The following is a 24,366-nucleotide window of genomic DNA, read 5'->3' on the forward strand; positions in this document are numbered from 1 at the left end:
CACACCTGCACTCTTCTGTAAGTGGATCCTAATTATCACCTGCTTTTAAACAGGCTGCAACACTGGGGCTCACAGGCGAGCGCCATCCGGTATGTGTTTCTTTTGGTGTAATTTTGACTTAGATGCCAATGAGTTTCCTACGAAGATTCCAACTTCCAGCCTCTCCTGAGATACCAGGACATCTGAGACCACCAGCTCTGCCACCTAGTGGACGTGAGTGGCCTCTGGCCGCCTTGCGACTCCACACTGCACTGAAGCTCCATCCGTGTGAGTCTGCAGGGTTCCTGCAGGCATCTGCATGAGTGACTCCTAACAGGCTGATTTTTTTAAATGTGTCTTTCAAGTCCTTGTTTAAAAACTTGAAGAATTTCCAATACACAGAAAAGCACACAGAATGGCATAATGAACCCTGCAGACCATCACATCCCCAGGGACTACCCGCTGACACACAGCCCTACCCCCCCCACCTCCCCCACCTACATGCTCATCTCAGAGGCCACGCCAGTTACTCCAGACCCAGATCAGCAGGTATCTACGCGGCACCAGAACTCGGTTCAAAATGGCGGCATGACGAACTCCACAGACTCCTCAAACACCGTAATTGAAAAGAATTATAAAAAATAAATTTCCAGAGGGAAACTGCCCGAAGGGCAGACAGCAAATGAAGGAATGTTTCTTTAAGAACATCCACCAACTCTGAGTATTAACACCATCAGTCTTTACTTCAGAGCCGTCAGCACATACATTAAAAAACAAGATCTCAAATCAAGAACTTAAATTTCCATCAGACCTTGGAAAAAAGAGCAAACTAAATCTAAAGCAAGAGAAGGAAGAATATAATGAAGATCAGAGCAGAAATAAGTGAAACAGAGAACAGAAAAACAATACAAAAAAACCCCACAAAAAAACAACACCAGAAGTTGCTTCTCCGGAAAGATGAGCAAAACTGAAAAACCTTTAGCTAGACCGTCTAGACGAGTTAAAAAAGGAGACACGAATCACTAAAATGAGGGATTAAAGAGGAGACACCACCACTGATTTATGGGGGAAGAAAGATTTTAAGGCTATTAATACTATGGAAAGTTATATACGAACAAACAAGAGTAACAAGCAGAACAAATTCCCAGGAAGACACAAACAACTGAAACCGACTAGAGAAGAAACAGGCAATGACCTAGAACAAGGCCGGAGACTCTTTTCATAATGTGAAAGTTTCCAACAAAGAAAAGCCCAGATGTAGATGACTTCGCTGCGACCAATTATTCAAAGAATTAACAGCAATCCTTCACAGACTCTTCCAAAAAAACAGATGAGGAAACACTTCCCAACTCGGCCTGAGGTCGGTAGTAGCCTGATACCAAAACCAGACCACGACTTCAAAAGGAGAGAAAAACCACAGGCACACATCCCTTCCGGCCCTGAGCCCACGCGGCATCAGCAGAGCTCTAGAGAGCTGGAGACTAAGGCCAGGGACGCCAGCGGTCAGCTGCGTCTGCACGGCCAACGCCCAGTAAAAACTCTGGATGTCAAGCCTCTAGAGAGCTTCCCTGGATGGTAAGACTCGTCACACGTCCCTGCTGGGAGAGACAAGCCCCATGCTGTCTGCGCAGTTCCACCGGGAGGGGACAACTGGAAACTCGGGCCTGGTGACTCCCGGGTCCTGCCCCGGATCCTGCCCCGTGCACCTCTTCCCTGGGCCATCTTTCACCTGCACTCCCCTGCTGTAATAAACTGCAACTGGGAGGCTGCCGGCTTCTCTGAGTCCTGCTAGCGACTCTGGTGAACTCCTGGGCCTGACGGTGGCCTGGGGGCCCCTGAGCTAGCAGTGTGTGTCAGGAGCAAGGGTGGTCTTGGGGACTCCTGCACTTTGCAGCGAGAATCCACGGAACTGAATACATTAAATGGGCTAATTATACGGTATGTGAATTACATCTCAATAAAGCTGTTTTGAAAAAAAAGATAACATTTTAAATAACTGTGATGCCATCATCCCATTTAAAATTCTATCTATTGATTGACTCTAAAAATGGAAACCCAATAAACAACAGTGTACCAGGATATTTCTTCCACTAGGGTTCCAAGTCATTACCCCGTGTCATTCAGAGGAGAACGATTTTAACTTGCTAGAGAAGTGGGCTTTTCCTTACCCCAGTTATGGTTCATTTTCAGACGCGTGTCTGAATCCCCCTGGAATCCTCTCCTCCTGCACCATTCCTTAGCACAGCCAACATCTCGTCAAATCTCGCAGGCGTACTGTTTTATGAAGCTAGCATCTTTTTGCTCAGAAGCCCGAGCCCAGAACACAGCCCCCTTCCTCTGTTCCACTGCGCAAGTCCCTGAGATGCTAACCTCATCACAGACTCACAGCCCTATCACCTCAAGCCCCCTCTTACTCTTCTCATGCATCAGGGCCACGTTGGGGATTCCAAGGGATTCTCGTTCTTGGTTTCCTCACTGATTCTGACATACAACCCCAGGCAAACCAGAAGAACGGATGCAGGGGGTAACCTTTCTGAAACTTTTCACCATTAACACGCCTTTCTTTGATCTTACCTGTGATGGAATTGTTTGGCTTGGCAAAGAATTCTACACTGAAAATCACTCGCTCGGAACTTTGAAAGTCTTCCTTCCCTTATCACCTAATATCTGCTGCCCGTAAGGAAATGCTGCTAATGCTGGTTTTATTTACAGGTGACCTGATTTTCCTTCTGGAAGCTTCTGGAATCTTCTCTTTATATTTCTGAAACTGCCCACTGTGGGCTGGAGTGGATCTTTTGATTTGCTGTGTGAGACACTCAGTGGGCCTTTTCAATCTGGGAAATGTGTTCCTCTTCAGCTAAACATGTCCTCATAATACACTTGACTAATTTGCTCTCCACCAATTTTCTACGAATCAGATGTGGAAATCCCTCTCTTCCATCTCTTCTCCATATTTCATTTTATTTTTATTTAAAAATTAAAAAAAATTTTTTTTAATTTAAATTCAATGAACCAACATATAGTACATCATTAGCTTTTGATGTAGTGTTCAATGTTTTTCTCCATATTTTCATCTCTTGTCATTTTATCTTCTATTCAAGGCAGGGCAACTTATCGTTAACCCATCTAATGAAGTTCTCATGTCAAAAATTATACTTTCAGTGGACATGAACTGAAGGGTTATTGTTTAATGGGTACAGAATTTGGGGTGAAGACGAGTTTTGGAAACAGTGGTGATGTTTGTACAACACTGAATGTACTTAATGTCACTGTACACTTAAAATTGTTAAAACGGCAAATTTTATGCTATGTATACCCTGCCCCAATAACTTTAAGAATTATGTTTTCAATTAACCTAAGTTTACTCTAACCCTGACTCTTTCATGTCCTCCTGTTTCGGTTTTATAGATACATTTCTCTAATCTCTGCAGATGCCAATTTTTAAAAGTTCTCTCTGTTCCCAGAGTGATTTTTGTTTCTTTCAAGATCTACAGTTTTGTTTTTCCAGGCACACTAAAGGATGAGGGAGTGCGCGGCTGACCAGGGAGGGAGGCTCTGCTCCGGTGCGGGACGAGGGCAGCAGTCACACGGGCGCCCACAATCACCACTTGTTCTCAGGTGCTCACACCCACCCACACTAGCCGCTCTAGGGCTCCACAGATTGTTTTTCTTTAAAAGGACCCTTGAGGGGCGCCTGGGAGGCTCAGGCCATGATCCCAGGGAAAAAAAAAAAAAAGGACCTTTGACTTCCACCCGGGGATAGGTGCTCGGCTGCCTGTGTGTACGTAACAACGGGAGAAGGGGTGGCTGGCCGGTTTATACACAACACCTCACTCACTCCCCTTCCTTCCAAGCTCACTTCTCACTCCCGACTCCTTAGGTGCTGTCTCCAAACCGGGAGCTTCTCTGGGCTTCTGTGGGGCAAGCAGGCTCTTGCCTTAGTGTACCCCCTCCACTCACGTCCTTGGCCAGACTTCATCCATTGGCACCCCACTTATACCCCCTTCCTGCCCTCCAAAGAGAGACGGATCCCTCGCGCTCTGATGTTCACCTCCGCCCTGTGCTCTCACGCCACCATTCCTTGGCCTTTACAAATCAAAACATAATTATACTCTCAGGTGGCGAAGAAGATAAACACACATGCTTGGCTTTCTTTCTTGAATCAAAAACCACCTTTAGAAAAACCAGCCTAACGTATCTGAGTTGTAACTGGACTGCCGTTATAGAACCAGCAAGTCCGTGCTTTCCAATCCCTGAAAGCAGATTCACTGAAGTGTGGCCAGCCCACATCGGAAGGCATCTAACGACGAGGCAACACCACCTTTGCTGGCCTCTGATGTGTGAGCACACAGGACTTCAAATGCCTCTGAGTCACAGCCTCAGACAGTGTCAGACAGTGATTCTTTCACTAACAAGAAAAGCACTTTTGAAAAGAAGCTGGAAATAAACCACTGTCCCAGCGGGGCACCCATTTTGGGTTTTACAGTAATTAGAACCTACAACACCTGTTCTGTGACATATGTAAGAGGTGTGTAGGCACACACACTCGTGTACACATGCAAGATTTACTTTCGTGTTAATCTGTAATGCTGGAGGGAAAAACAGTGATTACCTTATAAACAATTAAATGCAGTGCTTCGTAAGTGTCATCTGTATTTACAAAAATTTTGGGGAATCTGCATTTTGCCTCTGGATCATTAAGGTTCAAGGGTCCAGTTAGAAATCTGAAAAGTAAGCACAGAAATGACTCAATTAGGTAAATGATAAACAGAAATATATAAGACAGAATATGTTCCCACTTAATATATATTCATTTTCCTTTTGGGAAGCTAGACACTACTTGGAAAACGCCAAATCAGAGTATGATAAAGTTTTAATTCACTGGAAACAACAGCATTTCCTTTGCTGATGACTGCCAACAAATAGCACAAAGGTAATTCAGTGTTGATGATTTTACCATTACCAAAAAATAATAAAATCCAATACCGCATATCAAAGAACAGAAGTTCTACCTTCCGTAATGTTGAAGATTTCCTGGCATCTCCGCCCTTACTGGAGAATCCCTTCCCGCCAACTGTAAACAAATTCAACAATGAGAAATGACTTATTAGATTTTCTCCTTTTGAAGCTTTGAAAACCGCATTCATACCTACTAGTGGGCTCCATGCCATTTTTTCTGTATCATTTACTCATATTCCTCCCACCAATAAGAGGGAGGGGGGATTACAAGAGGTGCGTAAAGAATGCATTGATACGAACCAGAACAATCATCACTTCATCATACCCTGAACTCCATACGCTGATTTAGTTCCTTTTTTAGCAATAACCGAAATTTCCCATGCGGTTAATGTATGCTAGGCAACGACCACCTCATAGGACCCCTAGAGGCAGCACACTCTTCCTATTTTCTGGTTGTGGAAACTCAAGCTAGTAGAAGTTCCCCAGTGCACGCGGCTCCTAAGCGCAGGGCCAGGCGTCAACCCCATGCCTGTGTGACATCAAAGCCTTCAGCCAGGACATCACGCCTCCTCATGGGTTATTTGTAGCACACTCCTAACACTCTTTGCCGAAGATGTACTATTTCAATACACACAGGAAAAGGAAAAAAAAATCCATATCCAATAGTCATGCTAGCTGAAACTTCATTCTTCTACAAAATTCTGACATTTTAGTCTACATAAAATTTCACACACACACACACACACACACACACACACACACACAAAGACTGAAAAACATTCTAAATCCAAAAATGGATATCTGACTCTCACGTAGGCAGTCTGTACTGAGAAAAAAGGCCTCATGCATCCACACCACGTTGCCGTGTTGAATACTGCGGCTCCCCCTATGTTATGAGCCCGGCTCTTCGGGTTTTCTGTTGGGGCAGCTGCACCATCACACATGGAAAAGCCTCCTGGGGTGTGGACGTAAGCAGGTGCTCCAGCATCAGGCAGATCCTGAGATCAAGTCCTGGCCCTGCCACTTCCCGGCTAGGTGACCCCGGGTATGTCATTTACCCCCCCTAGCCTGAGTATCCCATCTGTAAGGGGGGGGATAAGGTGTCCCACTCAGGATGGTTTCAGGATGCCAGGAGATAATGCAGGTTTGCTGGGCACTCAGGACAGTGTCTGGGACACGGTACGTACTTGAGAAACATAAGCCACGGTACTCAAACTGCCTAGAGAGGACCTAAGTGCAGGACCTGGTCCTTCTCAAAACCTTACTTTTAATTTCTTATCAAAGAGATTTTTCCTGTTGTTTGAAGTCACAGCCTTAAATGGAGGGAGAGGAGGGAGCGAGTGAGCACGTGTATGCATCTCAGCCAAAATGATTTGGGGGCTATGAATATTTTTCATCTCCAACCTAATGAGAGCTGCAAAAGGACACTTTAGGGGGAAGGCTGCAGTATTACTTAGAGGTCTCTGCAGAAAACTGGGAAAGTAGGATCACACTGGAGAAGCCAGACGGCCAACAGAACACCTACTGAATGACACGTCATGTTTGTAGGTGACAAGACCGCAGGATTCACCTTTCTTCTGTCAAAGATCCCAGGTGTTTTCAAGTTTCCAGAACCCTACCTGAAACCCGTTTCTCTGCTACTCAATGAACTGCTCCTCTTAAAAACAGATTGCTATGTATTTGAACGTAACAAAACAAAGAAGGGCTGACATACATGATTTCCTGTGCTAAGGGATACACAGCCACATAAATATCCATGTAAAATAGAACGATGTAAAATATAGTGATGTATTATATAGATCGGAGCTGCCCCACCGATTACCGAGTTACTCCGCCCTCCTCCCCCGCCCCCAGCCCCCCTGCCCCCCAGCCCGGGTGTGTGTGCGCATGTATACATACAACATACATACGCATAGAGAGGGACAGAGGCGGGAGGCGGGAGGGAGGGAGACCAGTGCCCGGCCATACCTCAGGTTCGATATGCCTTGGAAACAGAGACGTGGTGAGGTATTTGTATAAAATTCTCATGTCATCTTGTTCTAACCCACTCCTGAAACATCAGAAAAGCACGGTGTTAAAAGCCTGCAACTGGTCTTCTGTCTTCCTGTGGCTCTGATCATAAGAGCTCCTCTTTTTTTGTTTACATTATACCCAGAAGCCCTCTCCTTGACTGGGAGGTTCCAGAAGGGACTGAACTAAACTAGTCTAGCACTCGCACTTTATCCTGAGCCGGCAAAGGCCACTACTGTGTCAACCCTGTATTCTATATGCCATGTGAAACAAAGTCGCTGGTCTGATTTGATCTGACTCGATTCTCTGCTTGCACTCCATGTGGGATTCTTCAGGGAGCATTAATGACCACAACGCTCTCTCCACTTCAGGTAGCAGACGTCTCTTCGCTTTCCAGACTACACAGAAATGGCACATGCTTTCACCCAGACTTCCGGGAAGCACTGGCATGCTGTCGAGGGGTAACTTTATTCCTGCTCGGTCTCAGAAACCTATGTGGATTTTAATTCTATGACTTCAGGGTAAGCACAGAGGAGGAAGAGAAAGAAACTTCCAGGCAAGCCTAATCTGAAACGAGGCAAGAATAAGCAGCACGTAGAAACAGTGCCAAGACGCTAGCAAGCAGCAGACCCTGTCTGAGATCCATTTTCTTTTTTTTTTTTTTTTTTAAGATTTTATTTATTTATGTGACAGAGAGACAGCCAGCGAGAGAGGGAACACAGCAGGCGAGTGAGAGAGGAAGAAGCAGGCTCCTAGCCGAGGAGCCCGATGTGGGACTCGATCCCGGAACGCCGGGATCACGCCCTGAGCCGAAGGCAGACGCTTTAACGACTGCGCTACCCAGGCGCCCCTGAGATCCATTTTCTAGGAGGGCTCTAAACAGACCGAGTCTGTGTCTGGTTTTCTTCTATTCAAGACGACTGAAAAAAAAAAAAAAAAATCCTGTGATGAAATCCAACTGTATTATAAATCAAGCCTCTACGCCATATCCCAGAGGCTCTCTCTTCTTTTCCCAGTGAAACCATCTGTTAGAAATATTTGGGGGGCGCCTGGGTGGCACAGCGGTTGGGCATCTGCCTTCGGCTCGGGGCGTGGCCCCGGCATTATGGGATCAAGCCCCACGTCAGGCTCTTCCACTATGAGCCTGCTCCCTCTCCCACTCCCCCTGCTTGTGTTCCCTCTCTCGCTGGCTGTCTCTATCTCTGTTGAATAAATAAATAAAATCTTTTAAAAAAAAAGAAAAGAAAAAAGAAAAATGTGGCTTTCCTCGGCAAAGACATGCTGCTCCCTTCCTGAGACTCCTCCACTGCTGTCTCACCTCTTCCTCTTCCGCCTCTCTCCTTTCCCAGGCCAATTTTCGTAAGGTCTGTCCACAACTAAAACTATCAGGGAGGGAGCCCTAGCCCCTTAAGCAGGTTTGTTTTGTTCGTCCTATGGCAACTCTAACCCTCAAAGTATCATACAGCCAACTGGGCGGATGGAATCTCCAAATCAAACACATGAAAAGTCACCCGTTTTTTTCTTTTACAGAAATAACTGAGGTAAGGAGAGAGAAAGAGGAAAACAAAGCAGGTTGTGGATGTTATTTTCCTTGTCAGACATAAGTAAAAGCACTGGTGGGGAGGGGTTGTCGATGATAGGCAGAGACACTACACGTTGGACTACGTGCTGGGCAATTTCCTCCGGAGCTGCATTTCCAGTAAGAGCAGCTACTGGGGCGCCTGGGTGGCTCAGCTGGTTAGGCCTCTGCCTTCGGCTCAGGTCGTGATCCCGGGGCTCGAGGGGGTCCTAGGACTGAGCCCTGCATCAGGCTCCCAGCTCAGCGGGGAGCCTGCTTCTCCCTCTCCCTCTGCGAGTGCTCTCTCTCTTGCTTGCTCACTTTCCCTCTCTCAAATGAATAAAATATGAAGAAAAAAAAGCAGCTTCTGGGCGCATCTGGCTACTGAACACTTGAGATGTGGCTTGTTGAAATGACTGCAAAACAGACTGGATTATTAAGATTTAGCTTGAAAAGAATAGGTCATTAATAACTGACACTGTCTGTGTGTTGAAATAATAAATTTATAATAGCTCATTAATAATTTAAGCTTTTACATGTTGAAATAAATAATTTTAGATATATGGGGCTAAAATGTTAATTTTACCAGTTTCTTTCCATTTGAACATAGCTACTACGAAACTTAAAGTTATACATGTGGCTTGCGCTATATTCGTTTTTTTATTTTTTAGATTTATTTTATTTAGGGGCACCTGGGTGGCTCAGTTGGTTAAGCATCTGCCTTTGGCCCAGGTCATGATCTCAGGGTCCTGGGATTGAGCCCTGTGTAGGGCTCCCTGCTCAGCAAGGAGTCTTCTTCTCCCTCCCCTTCTCCCCGTTTGTGCTCTCTCTCTCAGGTAAATAAAATCTTTAAAAAAAATTATTTTATTTATTTATTTGAGAGAGAGCAAGCCAGAGAACAGGGAGATGGGCAGAGGGAAAGAGAGAATCCCAAGCGGACTCCTGCCGTGCATGGAGCCCAATGCGGGGCTTGATCCCACAGCCCTGAGTTCATGACGTGGGCTGAAATCAAGAGCCAGATGCTTAACTGACTGAACCACCCAGATGTCCCTGCACTATTTTCGTACTGAACGCCACTGTTCTAGACCACAGGACTCAAAGTAGAAAAAACCCTGTAAGAAGAGATCGCAGACAACACTACTAAACTACTCACCATGTATACTGTGACTAGAGCTTAATTTTATTATTTCCCTTCAGATTTAAGGCTAGGCATTAAATACCTTGGCCGGTCATCTGGATAGAAAACTTAAAAAGAAAAATACTAAGTTGCAGCCAGGTGTTCAGAGCACAAAACCCCAAGAGTAACTGATTCCCACTTTGCCTTCAGAGAGGACTGCCCTCGTTGTAGGGTCTCTATGCGCTCGGACCACAGCAGCCCTCTCTCCAATGTCTGCCACCCCCATCCCTACTTCCACTCCCCTACAATAATAAATGAGGCAATAATGCATTGAACTTATGGAAGATGTTACTATTGGGGAAAAGTTCTTAGAAAAAATTTAAAAAGTTCCTTCCTTAGTGCAAATAAATACACAAAGGCAAAAAATTCCTGCACTGACAGGTCCAAATGATTCAGGACTCCATCAATGGTGCACATCAAACAGGCATAGCCCACTCACGCTCAGAAGTGTAGGTGTTCTCTCAAAGTCTCTCAAATATGGTTGTTTGTTGTGAATAGTTTTCTTAAACTTATTTTTTTAAATAACTTTTTCTTATTTATAAAGTTTTTTCTTAAAAAAAAAAACCAACCACCTAAAAACTTTTCTTCAGCTTAAATCTCAACTTATCCATTTGAATGCAATGCAGAATCCTTCATACCAGTATCAGTTTTGTCTATGATACAGACGTTATTGTCATGTATTAAATATAAAATAATCTAGTCAAGATCCCAGAGTACGATCAACTTTGATTAAGAAATATCTAAAGCATTTATTCATAAAAGCATTAACCCCTGGAAAGAATATCAATTCACTAAAAAGAAAATTCTCTCAAAAAACAGGCCAAGACCTCTGGACAAGAAAGTTGACTGACACCCTCCTACCAAACAGCAGTACTGTCTGATCCTATCATGGTCAATGCAAAACCAAATCCATCCATTAAACGCAACAAAGTCCAAACAGAACTCAAAGATATTTTCTACTAACCATGTGCTTTGAGCTCACAACCATTTACCAAGCATCTACAGTGTACCAGGTTCTGGCCACGTCCTGGGACAGACAGATGTTTCTACCCTCAATCATATAATTTCAAAACCACATAATAAGTAGCCAACCAATCCAACAATACATTTAAAAAAATCATTCGCCTTGATCAAGTGGGATTTATTCTTTTTTTTTTTTTTAAGATTTTATTTATTTATTTATTTGACAGAGAGAGACAGCCAGCAAGAGAGGGAACACAAGCAGGGGGAGTGGGAGAGGAAGAAGCAGGCTCCCAGCCGAGGAGCCTGATGTGGGGCTCGATCCCAGAACGCCGGGATCACGCCCTGAGCCGAAGGCAGACGCTTAACCGCTGTGCCACCCAGGTGCCCCAAGTGGGATTTATTCTTGACATACAATGGTGGTTCAATATTCGCAAAACAATCAACATGACACATCAGATCAATAAGAAAAAGGATAAAAACCATATGATCATTTCAATAGGTGCAGAAAAAACGTTCAACAAAGTACAACATCCATTCATGATAAAAACTCTGCAAAGCAGGCCTGAAGGGAACATATCTCAACACAATAAAGGTCCTATATGAAAAACCCACAGCCAACATCATACTCAATGGGGAAAAACTGAGAGCTTTTCCCTAAGGTCAGGAACAAGACAAAGCATGTCCATTCTCACCACTTTTATTCAACATAGTACTGGAAGTCCTAGCCACAGCATTCAGACAACAAAACAGAAAAAAAGGCATCCAAATTGGTAAGGAAGAAGTAAAACTCTCATTATTTGCAGACGACATGACACTATATATGGAAAACCCTAAAGACCACCAAAAAACTATTAGAACTATAAATGAATTCAGTAAAGTCACAAAAATCAATGTACAGAAATCTGTTCCATTCCCATACACTAATAATGAAGCAGCAGAAAGTGAAATTAAGAAAAGAATCCTGTTTACAACTGCACTGAAAACAATAAGATACCTAGGAATAAACTTAACCAAGGAGGTGAAAGACCCATACTCTAAACTATAAACCACTGGTGAAAGAAATTCAAGACAACACAAATAGATATTCCATGCTCATGGACTGGAAGAACAAATACTGTTAAAATGTCTACACGACCCAAAGCAATCTACACATTTAACACAATCCCTATCATAACACCAAGAGTATTTTTCACAGAACTTGAACAAACAATCCTAGAACTTGTACGGAATCACAGAAGACCTCAAATAGCCAAAGTAATCTTGAAAAAATAAAGCTGGAGGCATCACAACTCCAGATTTCAAGTTACACTATAATGCAGTAATGATTAAAACAGTATGGTTCTGGCATAAAAATAGACATAAAGGTAAGTGGAATAGAACAGAAAACCCAGAAATAAACCCACAATTATTTGGGCAATTAACCTTCAACAAAGGAGAGATGAATATCCAATGGGGAAAAGACAGTCTCTTCAACAAACGGTGTCGGGAAAATTGGACAGCAACATACAAAAGAACGCAACTGGACCGCTTTCCTACACCTTACACAAAAATAAACTCAAAGTGGAATAAAGACCTAAATGTGAAACCTGAAACCATGAAAATCCTTGAAGAGAACACAGGCAGTAATGTCTCTGACATTGGCTGTAGCAACATTTTTCAAGATATGTCTCCTGAGGCAAGGGAAATAAAATAAAAAATAAACTGCGACTAATCAAAATAAGTTTCTGCAGAGTGAAGGAAATAATCAACAAAACTAAAGGCAACCTACGGAATGGGACAAGATATCTGCAAATCCGATAAAGGGTTACTATCTAAAATATATAAAGACTGATACAGCTCAATACCCAAAAAACAAATAATCCAATTAAAAGACAGGCAGAAGACATGAACAGACATTTCTCCAAAGACGACTTACAAATGGCCAACAGATACATGAGAAGATGCTCAACATCACTTATCATCAGGGAAATAAAAATCGAAATTACAGTGAGGTACCACCTCACACTTGTCAGAATGGCTAAAATCAACAACACAAGAAACAACAGGTGTTGGTGAGGATGTGGAGAATAAGGAACTCTCTTGCACTGTTGGTGGGAATGCAAGCTGGCGGTGATGCAGCCACTGTGGAAAATGGCGTTTCCTCAAAAAACTGAATATAAAACTACCCTACGATCCACCAACTGCACTCCTGGGTATTAACCCCAAATATGCAAAAACATTAATTCAATGGGATCCATGCACCCTCCCTACGTTTATAGCAGCATTATTTACAATAGCCAAATTACGGAAGCAGCCCAGGTGTCCATAACTAGGTAAACGGATAGAGAAGATGTGGTGTGTGCACAACAGAACGTGATTCAGCCATTAAAAGAAGGACATCTTCTCATCTGCAACAATGTGGAGAGAGCTAGACACGATAACGCTAAGTAGAGTCAGTCAGAGAAAGACAAATACCGTATGACTTCACTCATATGTGGAATTTAAGCAACAAATGAGCGAAGGAAAAAGAAAGAGCGACAAACCAAGAAACAGACACTCAGCTATAGAGAATAAACAGATGGTTACCAGAGGGGCGGTGGGTGGGGAGGCGGGGGAAATAGGGAATGGGATTAAGAGTATACTTATCATGATGAAAAAAAATGACTGGAAAAAAAAATCAGGCTCCACTTGACAAAGCATTCAAAACTGAATACACGCAAGCACACGTGCGCGTGCACACACACACATATATACAATAGTAAGCAATAAGAACAAATATATATCCTGTTCATGAAATATAAAATACTTCATTGGTATTTAAACACACCAGCTTTGTAACTAACAGCTGCCTCCCACAATGTGTTGCTTTTCTGGAGGCTCCTTAGGATGACTGCCTGGGACCAACCTTGCCCGTTGGCATATTGGGGTGGTACCCCAGAGCAGCTCTGTGCAGCCACCAGAGCTGGGCACTGCTTACCTCCAGGGGCTGTCCTTCAAGAAGACAAAGATGCCAAGAGGATCCCCAGGAGTTGGGCAACAGGCAGCCCTGAGCTCAGGGTTCCAGACCGCAACCCCGCTCGCTGGTCATGCTGGCTCCACAGCCTCTCAGGAGGAGCTGCTGACTTTGAGGGCGACCCTCTTGCTCTAGGTCTGTACCTTTTCTCACCCCCAGAGTTCACGCCTATGTCAGGGGTTATGCTCTATCAGGCAGTTGGAAAATGACAGGGGCACCAAGGCCACGGACTGCTACAGAATTCTAGTCCATCCCTCTCCTCGCCGGGTGCAGCCTTCCCAGCACCGCCCTGGAATTTCTGGCCACTCCCTCCTCAGATCTGACACCCCCAACCCTGGGTAACTCCCCTTCAACCTCTCACGGCAGCATTAAGAATTTCATTTTGCTACCACAGCGTGAATATTATAAAAAGCAACTAGAACAGGGCCAGCTAATACAGCATGAAGTGTCCTGCAAAACAATTTGTTAAACAAAAAAGGAGACACATTTTCACCTGGACTTCATGTTGTTTTCATAGGAGAAAAATTCTACACAAAAACTCATCAACATGTTTAACAAACAGATTCATATTTCTTTCGATTAGCCTCTGTCTTCCTAAACTGATGCTACAAGATCTTGGCAGGGAGAGGATGGGTTTCCAGAAACCACGACTGCCCTTTCTGTTAGCTGAACTCAAGTTTTCTGGCTCAAATACGGCCACATCCTTACTGGCAGAAAGTGGGATACGGTCCACGTAAACGTGGACACTGAACACGGGTGAGCCCCCGGAACAGCTCCTGAACCCCAGCGGCCCATCACAGACAGATCAGCTGGCTCCAGGCCCCTCTCAGAGCCACAGCCTCAATACGATCACAGTCACTGCGTGTTCGTATGGCTTTTCCCGAGCTGTCTTAGGTAGCTGAGAGCACTTGGTTACGATTTCTCTCTTCTTCTTATCAACACTCTCAAAGAAATTATGTTTTTGTTCTTACTACAGGATGCACCTTTGGTTGCCAGTGGGTAAGTTCCTGGTTTTATAGCATATTTAACTTCTTGGGTATTTTTAAAAACCTAGCTTTAAAAGAAAGTATGAAAAGTATGTTTTCCACATTTACTATACTGTTTCTTTAAAGAGATTTTTGGAAGAACTCCGAAATAAAAATAGGGTTCCTATACTTAACTAGACAGGAACATTTTCTCCACCTTTCATGGAACCAGTTTTAAACGCCCCTGCCTAGTCATTTTAACCCAAATTACCCTACTTTTGGTTTTAATAATCACTGCTTCTACCTTGCCCCCTTGCTATTCATTCCGTTTGACAATCTGCTATCAATCCAGTCAATGTTGTTTTTATCATCCTAAAAGATTTTCTTCTTTTATATGCCAAGCCTTAGGGTGTACATACCAGATTAGTTGATCGTTATAGAGAAAGGCAGTGTATTTGACTATACTCAGGCTTTCCTCCATTCTATTAATAAAGGACTGGATTTTCAAATAAGTCATTTTATCCAATGGGAAGAAGCTGATTCCACCAAAAATGTCAAGAAGATCACATGACTGCAAATGCAACGTTTGCAAGTACTGTAGGAAAAAATAAGGCATTAAACTTACTAAGAGTACATGGACTATAGCACTCTGACAGCTGAGAATAATTCGTCAACTTATGGTACTATTACATACTAGCACACTGATAAGACCAGTAAGCAGGTGAGCCACAGCTAACTGGATGTGAAATCAGTGCCCAATTTCAAAATATAAAGTTCAAACACAAGTCATTAATAATTATTCAGGATCGTCTTATCTCTTTGAGGTATTTAATTCCTGATATGCGTGCTCCTCAAATTATACTAATCTCATTAGGGATCTATACAATGATATCACGGACAGACAGTGCCATCTTCTAAAATAACATTTAAAGGACAGGTAGTCAGTTGTTGATAGACAGGAGAGTAATGAAGGCAAGAACAGGAATTAGGAGACAGCATGAGAATAATTAATTATGGTCATTAAAGTGCAGGAACAAACAGGAAACAAAAGTAATTCGTAAAAATGAAAATTCAAAAGCAGATCAAAGGTAGTCTAGGGAAAAGAAATAGAGAATTATTTCCTAAAAGCTAACCTGAATTCTACCAGAGATAAGCTATATAAAATTTAACCGACAGTATAACAGAGGGACAACTATATTGGCACATTCATCTATCATTTGGGAAAAATCTCACAAATAACCACTATCATGGCAAAACATTTTACCTTGCATCAATACAGATTAAGCAATACTCGGTTTAGTGAACAATAATCAATCCATAAGAATGTAGGACTCAGCTAAAGAGTTTAAATTCGGCTAATTAACCAATCACCATGCAGTAAGTTCGCTTTTGAGCAAGCCCACACAGACAGACACAGGCAGAACCAGGATGAAGCCAAAAGGTGTCTCTGGGATGATGTAGGGATGCACACAAAGGGCAGGAGGCTCTGATCCCGCACAGAAGGTTACAGAAAGACTCAAGAATGGAAGGGAGTTTTCTCCCTGTTCTGGTTTTGCCACAATGTATCTTAGTTTCTTTGTCACTTTCAAGTCCTAAGTTTTTTGTCAATAAGAAACAAACTTGTATGTGTATTTCTAAAAGTCTGTTTGAAGACTACTAAGATTATAAATAAAACTCAAAATACTTACCCGATGGAAGAATTTCTCTAATCTTTCTTTTAGGAGCTTGACACCTCCATCTTCCATGGCCCTCAGAAATGTACCATTAAAAAGCTAATAATGTAAAAGTTTTTTAAAAAGTCAATTTCTTATGCCCTTCGATTTGCCTGTATAACAAATTCTTTTTTCCTTTTAGATTAATTCAGCTTATTTAATTCCCTCCATTACTTCTAAACACAGAAAATATTTACATGAGAAAGCCTAAATTATAAAATAAATCACAAAAAATCAACACTTTGTTAACTGATATTTCTATGGAATCACCTAATCCCTTGGAGCATGTTTTTTTAAGTAGGTTTCCCGCTCAGTGTAGAGACCAACACTGGGCTTGAGCTCACGACCCTGAGATCAACACCGGAGCCGAGTCGGACAATGAACCAACTGAGCCACCCAGGTGCCCTGAATTTTTTTTAAATCTCAACTCCTCTAAGTTTCACTTCACATAAATGTCTTAAATCATACAAATATCTGCAGTATGCCTTTTCCTCAAGCACATGGACTCTCTTGTTTACCAACGGGGATACGTTCCTAGTACAAGGCTGAGACTAGAGAAAGACCCGATACTCAGTGAATAAGGGTATACATAAATCTCAGTGCTGTTTCAAAGGCCCCATTATTTCCTCCCCTAATACAGAGACGTAGTCACCATACAGTCATCAAAGAATTAAGATTTTTAAACAATTCCTGTCAACAGGGGTAACTGGCTAGACTCAATTCAAGAACACCATGCTTACCTTGTACATGCTGTAGCACTGCTGTAGCACGGAACTATAAACCTTGTCCTGCAAACACAAAAACATACATCTCAACAACGGGGAAAAGTCCATGGCATAGCCAATACACAATAACTCTGGGCAACACAGTCTAATGCTTATAAGCTTGGACCCAGACAGTTGTGTGCTATCAGATGTGTTCAAATTCAGTTATGAACCAGTAAGCCCAATTTTAGGAGGGCTTTTAACAGATGATTAGAAGGCATTAGTAAGATATACATTTTTACACAATAGTGCTAATGTAAATAGACATGAAATTTCATGATGTATATCCTGAGAATCTTCTGCCAAAGTGACATAGCTTAAATTTGACCAAGTCACTCAACATATTCGATAATACATTTTCTAGAAATAGGAAATGAAAAATGACACATTACCAACAACTCCTCCTCTTGGTATTCAACAATTGGTTTTCCATCTTTACTTTGCTTTTCAATTATAGGATTCCGAACAACCTACACAATTTTGATAAAACAAAATTACACAATGACCCATTGTATAAGTTTTTAATCTTCCCTTAAATGAAGAAATTTATACATGTCACAACACCAAAAACACAACTTCTTAAAACAGCCCCAAGAACAAATACGCTGAATAGGAGTTCGATTTTAAAACTGCAACCAACTTTATTGTAATTTTACTTTGCAATAGCTAGAGGACTTTCCTAAAGTCAGTCCTAACAGTAAAGATCACCCGTGACTTCACTACACAAATGCAAAAAGATGTGCTGTGTATGTAAATACCATGACCATCCAGAAATTCTCTTCTGGTTCATTGAAGAACTGTCTATTCTTCTGTGTATGTAAAGACTTTGCAGGTTTTGATGGACTAAAGGTCCTAAAAAGGTTGAAAAAGAATATGTTGGGGACAGTCCTCCAAGTTGTATGAGTTGTAAAAATCCACTGAGCTCTGAAAAAGCACATTTAAAGGCGTTACCTTGTAAACTGTACAATAGCTTCACATAATCCAACATTTCTAATTTTCTCATTCTTTTCTACTTCATTTGGATGGTAAAACAAAATTTTATTTTCCTCCTAAAGTATGAAGAAACAGAATCACATTAATAGAAGCATTTTTTTCCCCATCTCGCCTATTGAAAATGCTGTTTAACGTCAACCTCTCACGTCACACAGGTTAGCGGCAAAACGAAACAAAAAAGCCTTTTAAGAAAATCAAGAATTATCTTCCCCTCCGTCTGTCAACAACGCTCATCAGCCTGGAAGGCAATTGTGATATTGCTGTCACATGTCATCTGGAGGCGCACTAGACAATTATTCTGAAAACTCGATCTTACGGTTTCTTTCCTCATGCTAATTTCTTTCCTCCTGCTCAAAACACCAACGTTGTAAGAAATAAGCGTGTGCGCACGTGCGTACACGTACGCCTCCCGGCGAGTAAAACTCAGCAGGTTCACGCGTATTTGGACTGACAGCCTCTGAAAGGACCGTGATCTGCTGCCAACAGAACCGGACATCCTTGGAGGAAGTCACCGTCCCCACCTATAAAACAAACAAAAACCCCATCCCTGGAATTTATCAGTTCGGAAAAAACTTTCCTAGGGTCCTCCAAGCTTGCGTTATTTCAGGGTTACAGTCCAGCACTCTCGATCCACGCTTCTAGACGGAGACTTCCAGGAACAAAAACATAAGCTCCATTTTAGTCACCCAGGATTGGCGCAAAAAGACTCAGCCCGTGAGGAGGAATAATTAGCCTGCTGAGCCTTCATTCAATACACTGGCTTCGATCCCGGATCCGAGAGAGACCCTGCCGGCGTTGTCTGGCCCCCCACTTATTCCCTGGCCCGGGCGCAGACCTGGCACAAAGCCTCGTAAATGCCGCCCGAGGAGGGGAGTGACAGGTGCTGCGCGGTGTCCCCTCCCGGACGCGCCCCAGCTCTCCGGGCCCGTCGCCGGCCGCCTGGCCGCCCCCGCCCTCGGGCCCTCCTCCGACCGTCGGCTGACACCGGCGCGCGGCCCCGCTCCGCGTACCTCACCCTCGCGCGGCCCGAAGCGCGGGTTGTAGATGAAGAAGCTCAGCAGCGCCGGCGGGAACTGCTTCTCCTGGGCCGCCCCGGCCCCAGCCCCGGCCGCCGCTGCCGCCATCCCGGCCCGGCCCCCGCCTCGGGAGCCTCCCTCTGCCCGCCCAGAGACAGCTGCCCTGAGGAGACCGCACTTCCGCCTCGCTTGCCGTCGCCCCGGAAGTGGTCGCCGCCGGCCCGGAAAAAGAACCCGCAGCCCAGCGTCCCCTTCTGGCTAGCGCCCGAGAGGGTTCGTTCCCGTTTGTTTCTCTGGCGGGTGTGAAGGTGAAAGTGAAACTGTGTGGTTGCTCCCAGATATCTGTCATGGCTGAAGCGAGGACTGCGTATTTAAAGAAAAATAGAACGGGCATAGTTTTTGTTTTGTTTTTCTAGAAGGGAGAGTGGAGATGCAAAGGAAGGCCCTGCGTGATGTGCGTTCAGCTGGGCGATTTGCCCACTTCCATCATCTACAGGGTCCCTCCTGGCGTATATGGGTTTTCTTGATCCCTGTTTGAGTGACCTCAGGTGGCCGCTGGATCAAACCAAACCGATGGGGTTTGCGCCTTACCCCTACACCTGTGGCTCCCGGGAGGAAGATTGCGCACAGATGCGAAGGCGCTGGGCTCAGCGAGGCGTATGTGGTCAAAGCGGGACCAGAGTGTGGCGTTCCCCGCGGAGTGCCCGATCCCACACCTTGGCGAGCAGGGCCATTGCCCTTTCTTAGCTTTGAGGAGTCACTTGGTTTTGAGCTCTGTGGATTGTGGCATGATTGGAACAGCTCGTTATTTCTAGCTTCTCGTATTGGGAGTTCAAACCCTTGCAGCCGACCGCTTGGCCAAACTCACGACGACCTTGGTTTAGGTTGCCTCATTTGTCACATGAAGTTTAGAAACAGGACCTCTTATTCAGCCTGGCAGAACAGACGTTCGTGTTTAGGGAAGAGATGCATAGGAATTTGGACGTGAGACGGATCTGGGTACTTACCTAGCCCTAAACCTTGGACCGATTACCTAGACTTTCTCCGGCCTCTAGTTCATATTTGTAAAATGACTAATAGTAAATGCTTACCTAGTAGAAACTGTGCTTTAAGAATTAATTGGGACTATGAATTGTACATATAGTGCCCAGCACTTGATCATTATTCAACAAATGGTTATCATTACTTGCTCTTGAAAGACTTTCCCAACTAACTTGCTCAGGTGCATGAAATTCTCCACTAGTTTTGGTAGTAAAGCAATAATTTAAAAAATATTTTAAGATAGCAGAATCCCCTCTCCTCTCTTCTCTCTTTTATCCCCAAAAAGTCTATGGGGGAGTTCTAATACATGAAATAGGTGCAGATCTGCTGAGGTCTAAGAGTACCTTCTTCTGGCTTTTTCCAGGTGCTACCCACCATTCCCATCTCCCTTGGGGACCCTAAAGCACCTGCCCAGGACCATGTGACTCCAAGGACAGTGTTTGAAAACTTCAGGTTAAAGAAGTCTCTCCTTTGTCTCTGAGTAAATACTTCTCGAAAAGAAGAAAGAGCCCAGGGCTGAAGTTGGAACACCTGAATTTTTAGTTCTGGTTTTGCCATTTATCAGCTGAATGACCTTTGACTAAGCACTTACCTTCTTTAATCTCAGTTTCCCTCCTTGGCAGAATAAAGTTAGTATCTGCCTCACAGGGTTATTGCAGAATTAACTAGATGATCCGAATGAAAACGCTTCGTAAAGCACAAAGTACTATACAAACGTGGTGCAAGAGCACTTTATAGTAGTCAAGCTTTCTCCCCAGCACACTTCTACCTCCTTGTATACTTTGCCTCCTCTGCACCCATTCAATCAATTGAATTAATTGCCACAGGAAAGAGATGATGCAAAACCAAAATGAAACAAAACCCCAGAAATCAAAGTGCCTTTTAAGTTTCAAAAGCCAAGGAAGCAAGAAAGCTTAGACGTTGAGGCATCCCTCTCTCTCCCAGTCTGAGGGTGTGCATGGGTGCGATGTGAGAGGAGTGGTATTGATAGACACTCAGATGTTTTGGGAGACTTCAGAATAGAGAGGATGTGTAGTTGCTTCCTTGTGAAGCTGGGGGTGGTGATACAGAAGGCTCCTGAACATCCTTCCTCCCACAAATACACTGAATGTACAGCTACACGTAGTGCAGTTCCTTCTGAGAGAAATCCAGAAACAAGCTGAGTGACTCCTACACATCAGTCGGATGAGGAAATACCCAGATCAAAATGGGTAGGAAAGGCTGAGACATGGTTTCGCCCCATCCCCCACCCGCGCACAGCATCATACAATGAGGAGGGAACCCTCAACTCCTAGCCTCTCTCTGGGTTTGGATTGTACATCTAGCACCCCAATTTTTAAGACTCCAACTCACAGCCCTATCTCCAAAACACCTGACTTTGAATGCCAAGGAGACTTGCACTTTTTAGACCCTCAAGACTATAGCAAAGAAGTAGTTCTTAATGGGCACGTGAGCACTCACCATGGCGATCCCCTCAAAGCTCAGTAGAGAGGGAGCAGGCAAAATGCCTGTCAGTCTTTCCCTGGAAGGAATTTGACTGTATACTTTACAAGCTGCTGCCTGAGGGTCTGGCTTCTAATTTAGCACACATGTAGGGACTGGCTGCAATCCCTTCTGGAGCCCGAAATAGCTGGTTGGCACTACACCCGATTCTCCCCTCTGGTTCACTTGAAGCATAAAACCAGGTGCCCAGTATCTCCCTGGAAGACGCTTGTCCGCACATGTAACGTGCCGACATTTACAGTCACCACCCATGGGCTGGGCCCCAAATTACCTGGCTCTGATAGCCAGCAGGCATTCGTGAGCCCCACCGCACCATAGCAAAAAGCAGGTTTTAAATAGGACAGGAGCGCCCTCGAGTGGCTATACACCTGGGCTCAGTGCAGAGAGAGCTCTCCTCCCACCAGAATATCATCAAGAAGGAAACATCCAACTTAAACCACAAGGTAGACCAAACGGCCCCAACAAACATTTACAGAACATACCACCCAACAGCAGCAGAATTCCCATTCTTCTCAAGCACACACAACAAATTGTCCGTGATAGATCATGTTAGAACACAAAATAAGTCTTAGCAAATTTTAATGAGATTGAAATCCTATCAAGCACCTTTTCTGACCACAAATGACCTGAAGCTAGATATCGGCAACAAAAAGAAAACTGGAAAACTCACAAATATGTGGAGACTAAACAACATTCTCCTGAGGAACCAATGGGTCAAAGGAGAAATAAAAATGGAAATGAGGGGCACCTGGGTGGCTCAGTTGGTTGAGTGTCTCTTGATTTCAGCTCAGGTCATGATCTCAAGGTCATGAGATCAAGCCCCATGTTGGGCTCTGAGTTCAGCAGGGAGTCAGCTTGAGGACCCTCTCTGCCTCTCCCCCACTCCCTGCTCGCACGCACGTGTGTGTGCACACTCTGTCTCTCTAAAACAAATAAATCTTAAAAAGATGGAAATAAAAAGCATCTTGAGACAAATGGAAATGAGAACAACAGAGCAAAACTACTGCGTGCAGCAAAAGTAATTCCAAAAGGGAAGTGTATAGAGATAAATGCCTCTATTAAGGACAAAAAAAAAAAAAAAGAGGGGCGCCTCAGTGGCTCAGTTGGTTTAAGCATCTGCCTTCAGCTCAGATCATGATCCTAGGGTCCTGGGATCGGGCTCCCTGCTCAGCAGGGTGTCTGCTTCTCCCTCTCCCTCTGCCCCTCTTCCCTGCTCATGCACTCACTTGTGCACTCTCAAATAAATAAAATCTATTTTAAAAAAAGAGAGAAAATCTCAAATAACCTAAGTTTATACCTCAAGGAATAAGAACAAACTAAGCCCAAATTTAGTAGGAAAAAGGGAGAAAAAACAAGGATCAGATTGGAAATAAATGAAACAGAGACAAAAAAGACCACCAGAAAAGGTCAATAAACGAGGAGGTAGGTTTTTGAAAAGATAAACAAGATTGACAAACCTTTAGCTAGACTGAGAAAAAAAGACACAAAATCAGAGGTGAAAGAGGAGACATGACAACTGATAACACAAATAATAAAGGTCGTAAGAAACTACTGTGGATAATTATCAACCAATTAGATAACATAGGAGAAATGGAGACGTTGCTAGAAACATATAACTTACCAAGACTGAATAACGAAGAAATAGAAAATCTGTATAGACCAATTAAAGCATTTAAAATGTATTTCAAAGTTTGTTTCAAATGATGTTACCAAGTAATAATAATCAAAACACTATAGTACTGACATAAAAACAGACACATGGATCAAATGGAACAGAATTGAGAGCCCAGGCATAAACCCATGCATATATGGTCAGTTAACTTAAGACAAAGGAACCAGGAATATGCAACAGGGAAAGGATGGCCTCTTCAATAAATGGTGTTGGGGAAGCAGGATAGCCCCATGCAAAAGAATTAAACTAGATCTCTGTTTTATATCATACACAAAAGTCAACTCAATATGGATTAGAGACTTGAATGCAAAATTAAAACTTAACTTGAATGTAAAGACTGACACAGTAAAACTCCTAGGAGAAAACCTGGGTAAGCTCCTTGACATTGATGTCAGCAATGATTTTTTAGACTTGACACCAAAAGCAAAGGCAACAAAAGCAAAAATAAGCAGTTGGGAGTAAATCAAACTAAAACGCTTCTGCACAGCAAAGGAAACCATCAATAAAATGGAAAGGCAACCTATGGAATGGGAGAAAATATTTGCAAACCACACATCTGATAAAGGTTAATATAAAAAATATCAAGGAACTCATAATAGAAAAAAAAAACAAGTAACCCAATTAAAAAATGGGCAAAGGACCCTAAAAGACATATGTCCAAAGAGAAGGGTCAATGGGTACATGAAAAGACACTCGACATCAATCATCGTCAGGGAAATGCAAATCAAAGCCACAATCCGGTATCGCCTCACACCTGTTAGGTCAGTTTTCCAAAAGGACGAAAGAAAAGTGCTAGCCAGAACGTGGAGAAGAGGGAGCACTTGTGCACTGATGGTGGGAATATAAATTGGTACAGCCACTATGAAAAACAGTATGGAGGGTACTCAGAAAAATTAAAAATAGAATTACCATATGATCCAGCAGTCCCACTTCTGGCAGTGTATCCAAGGGAAACGAAATCATTATCTAGAAGAGATATCTGCACTCCGTCTTCACTGTAGCATTATTCTCAATAGGCAAGGTATGGAAACAACCTGAGTGTCGATGGAGGAAGGAATAAAC

General features: G+C 43.4%; 1 protein-coding gene across 1 annotated transcript in view; it reads right to left on the minus strand.

The window, feature by feature from the left end:
- Positions 1-19,238, minus strand: part of CCZ1 (CCZ1 homolog, vacuolar protein trafficking and biogenesis associated) — a 29,144-nt gene extending 9,906 nt beyond the window's left edge. The window contains exons 1-10 of the mRNA XM_040634772.1: positions 19,083-19,238; positions 18,031-18,128; positions 17,838-17,931; positions 17,472-17,549; positions 17,056-17,103; positions 16,292-16,375; positions 15,023-15,198; positions 6,907-6,988; positions 4,992-5,053; positions 4,592-4,703 (exon numbers count right to left, since the gene is read on the minus strand). Coding sequence (XP_040490706.1) covers positions 4,592-4,703; positions 4,992-5,053; positions 6,907-6,988; positions 15,023-15,198; positions 16,292-16,375; positions 17,056-17,103; positions 17,472-17,549; positions 17,838-17,931; positions 18,031-18,128; positions 19,083-19,196 — 948 coding nt within the window. The 5' untranslated portion in view covers positions 19,197-19,238. The remainder of the gene's footprint in view (positions 1-4,591; positions 4,704-4,991; positions 5,054-6,906; positions 6,989-15,022; positions 15,199-16,291; positions 16,376-17,055; positions 17,104-17,471; positions 17,550-17,837; positions 17,932-18,030; positions 18,129-19,082) is intronic.
- Between the last annotated feature and the right edge of the window lie 5,128 nt (positions 19,239-24,366).

This window comes from Ursus maritimus, unplaced genomic scaffold (assembly GCF_017311325.1).
Source record: "Ursus maritimus isolate PB19 unplaced genomic scaffold, ASM1731132v1 scaffold_2, whole genome shotgun sequence".
NCBI lineage: Eukaryota > Metazoa > Chordata > Mammalia > Carnivora > Ursidae > Ursus > Ursus maritimus.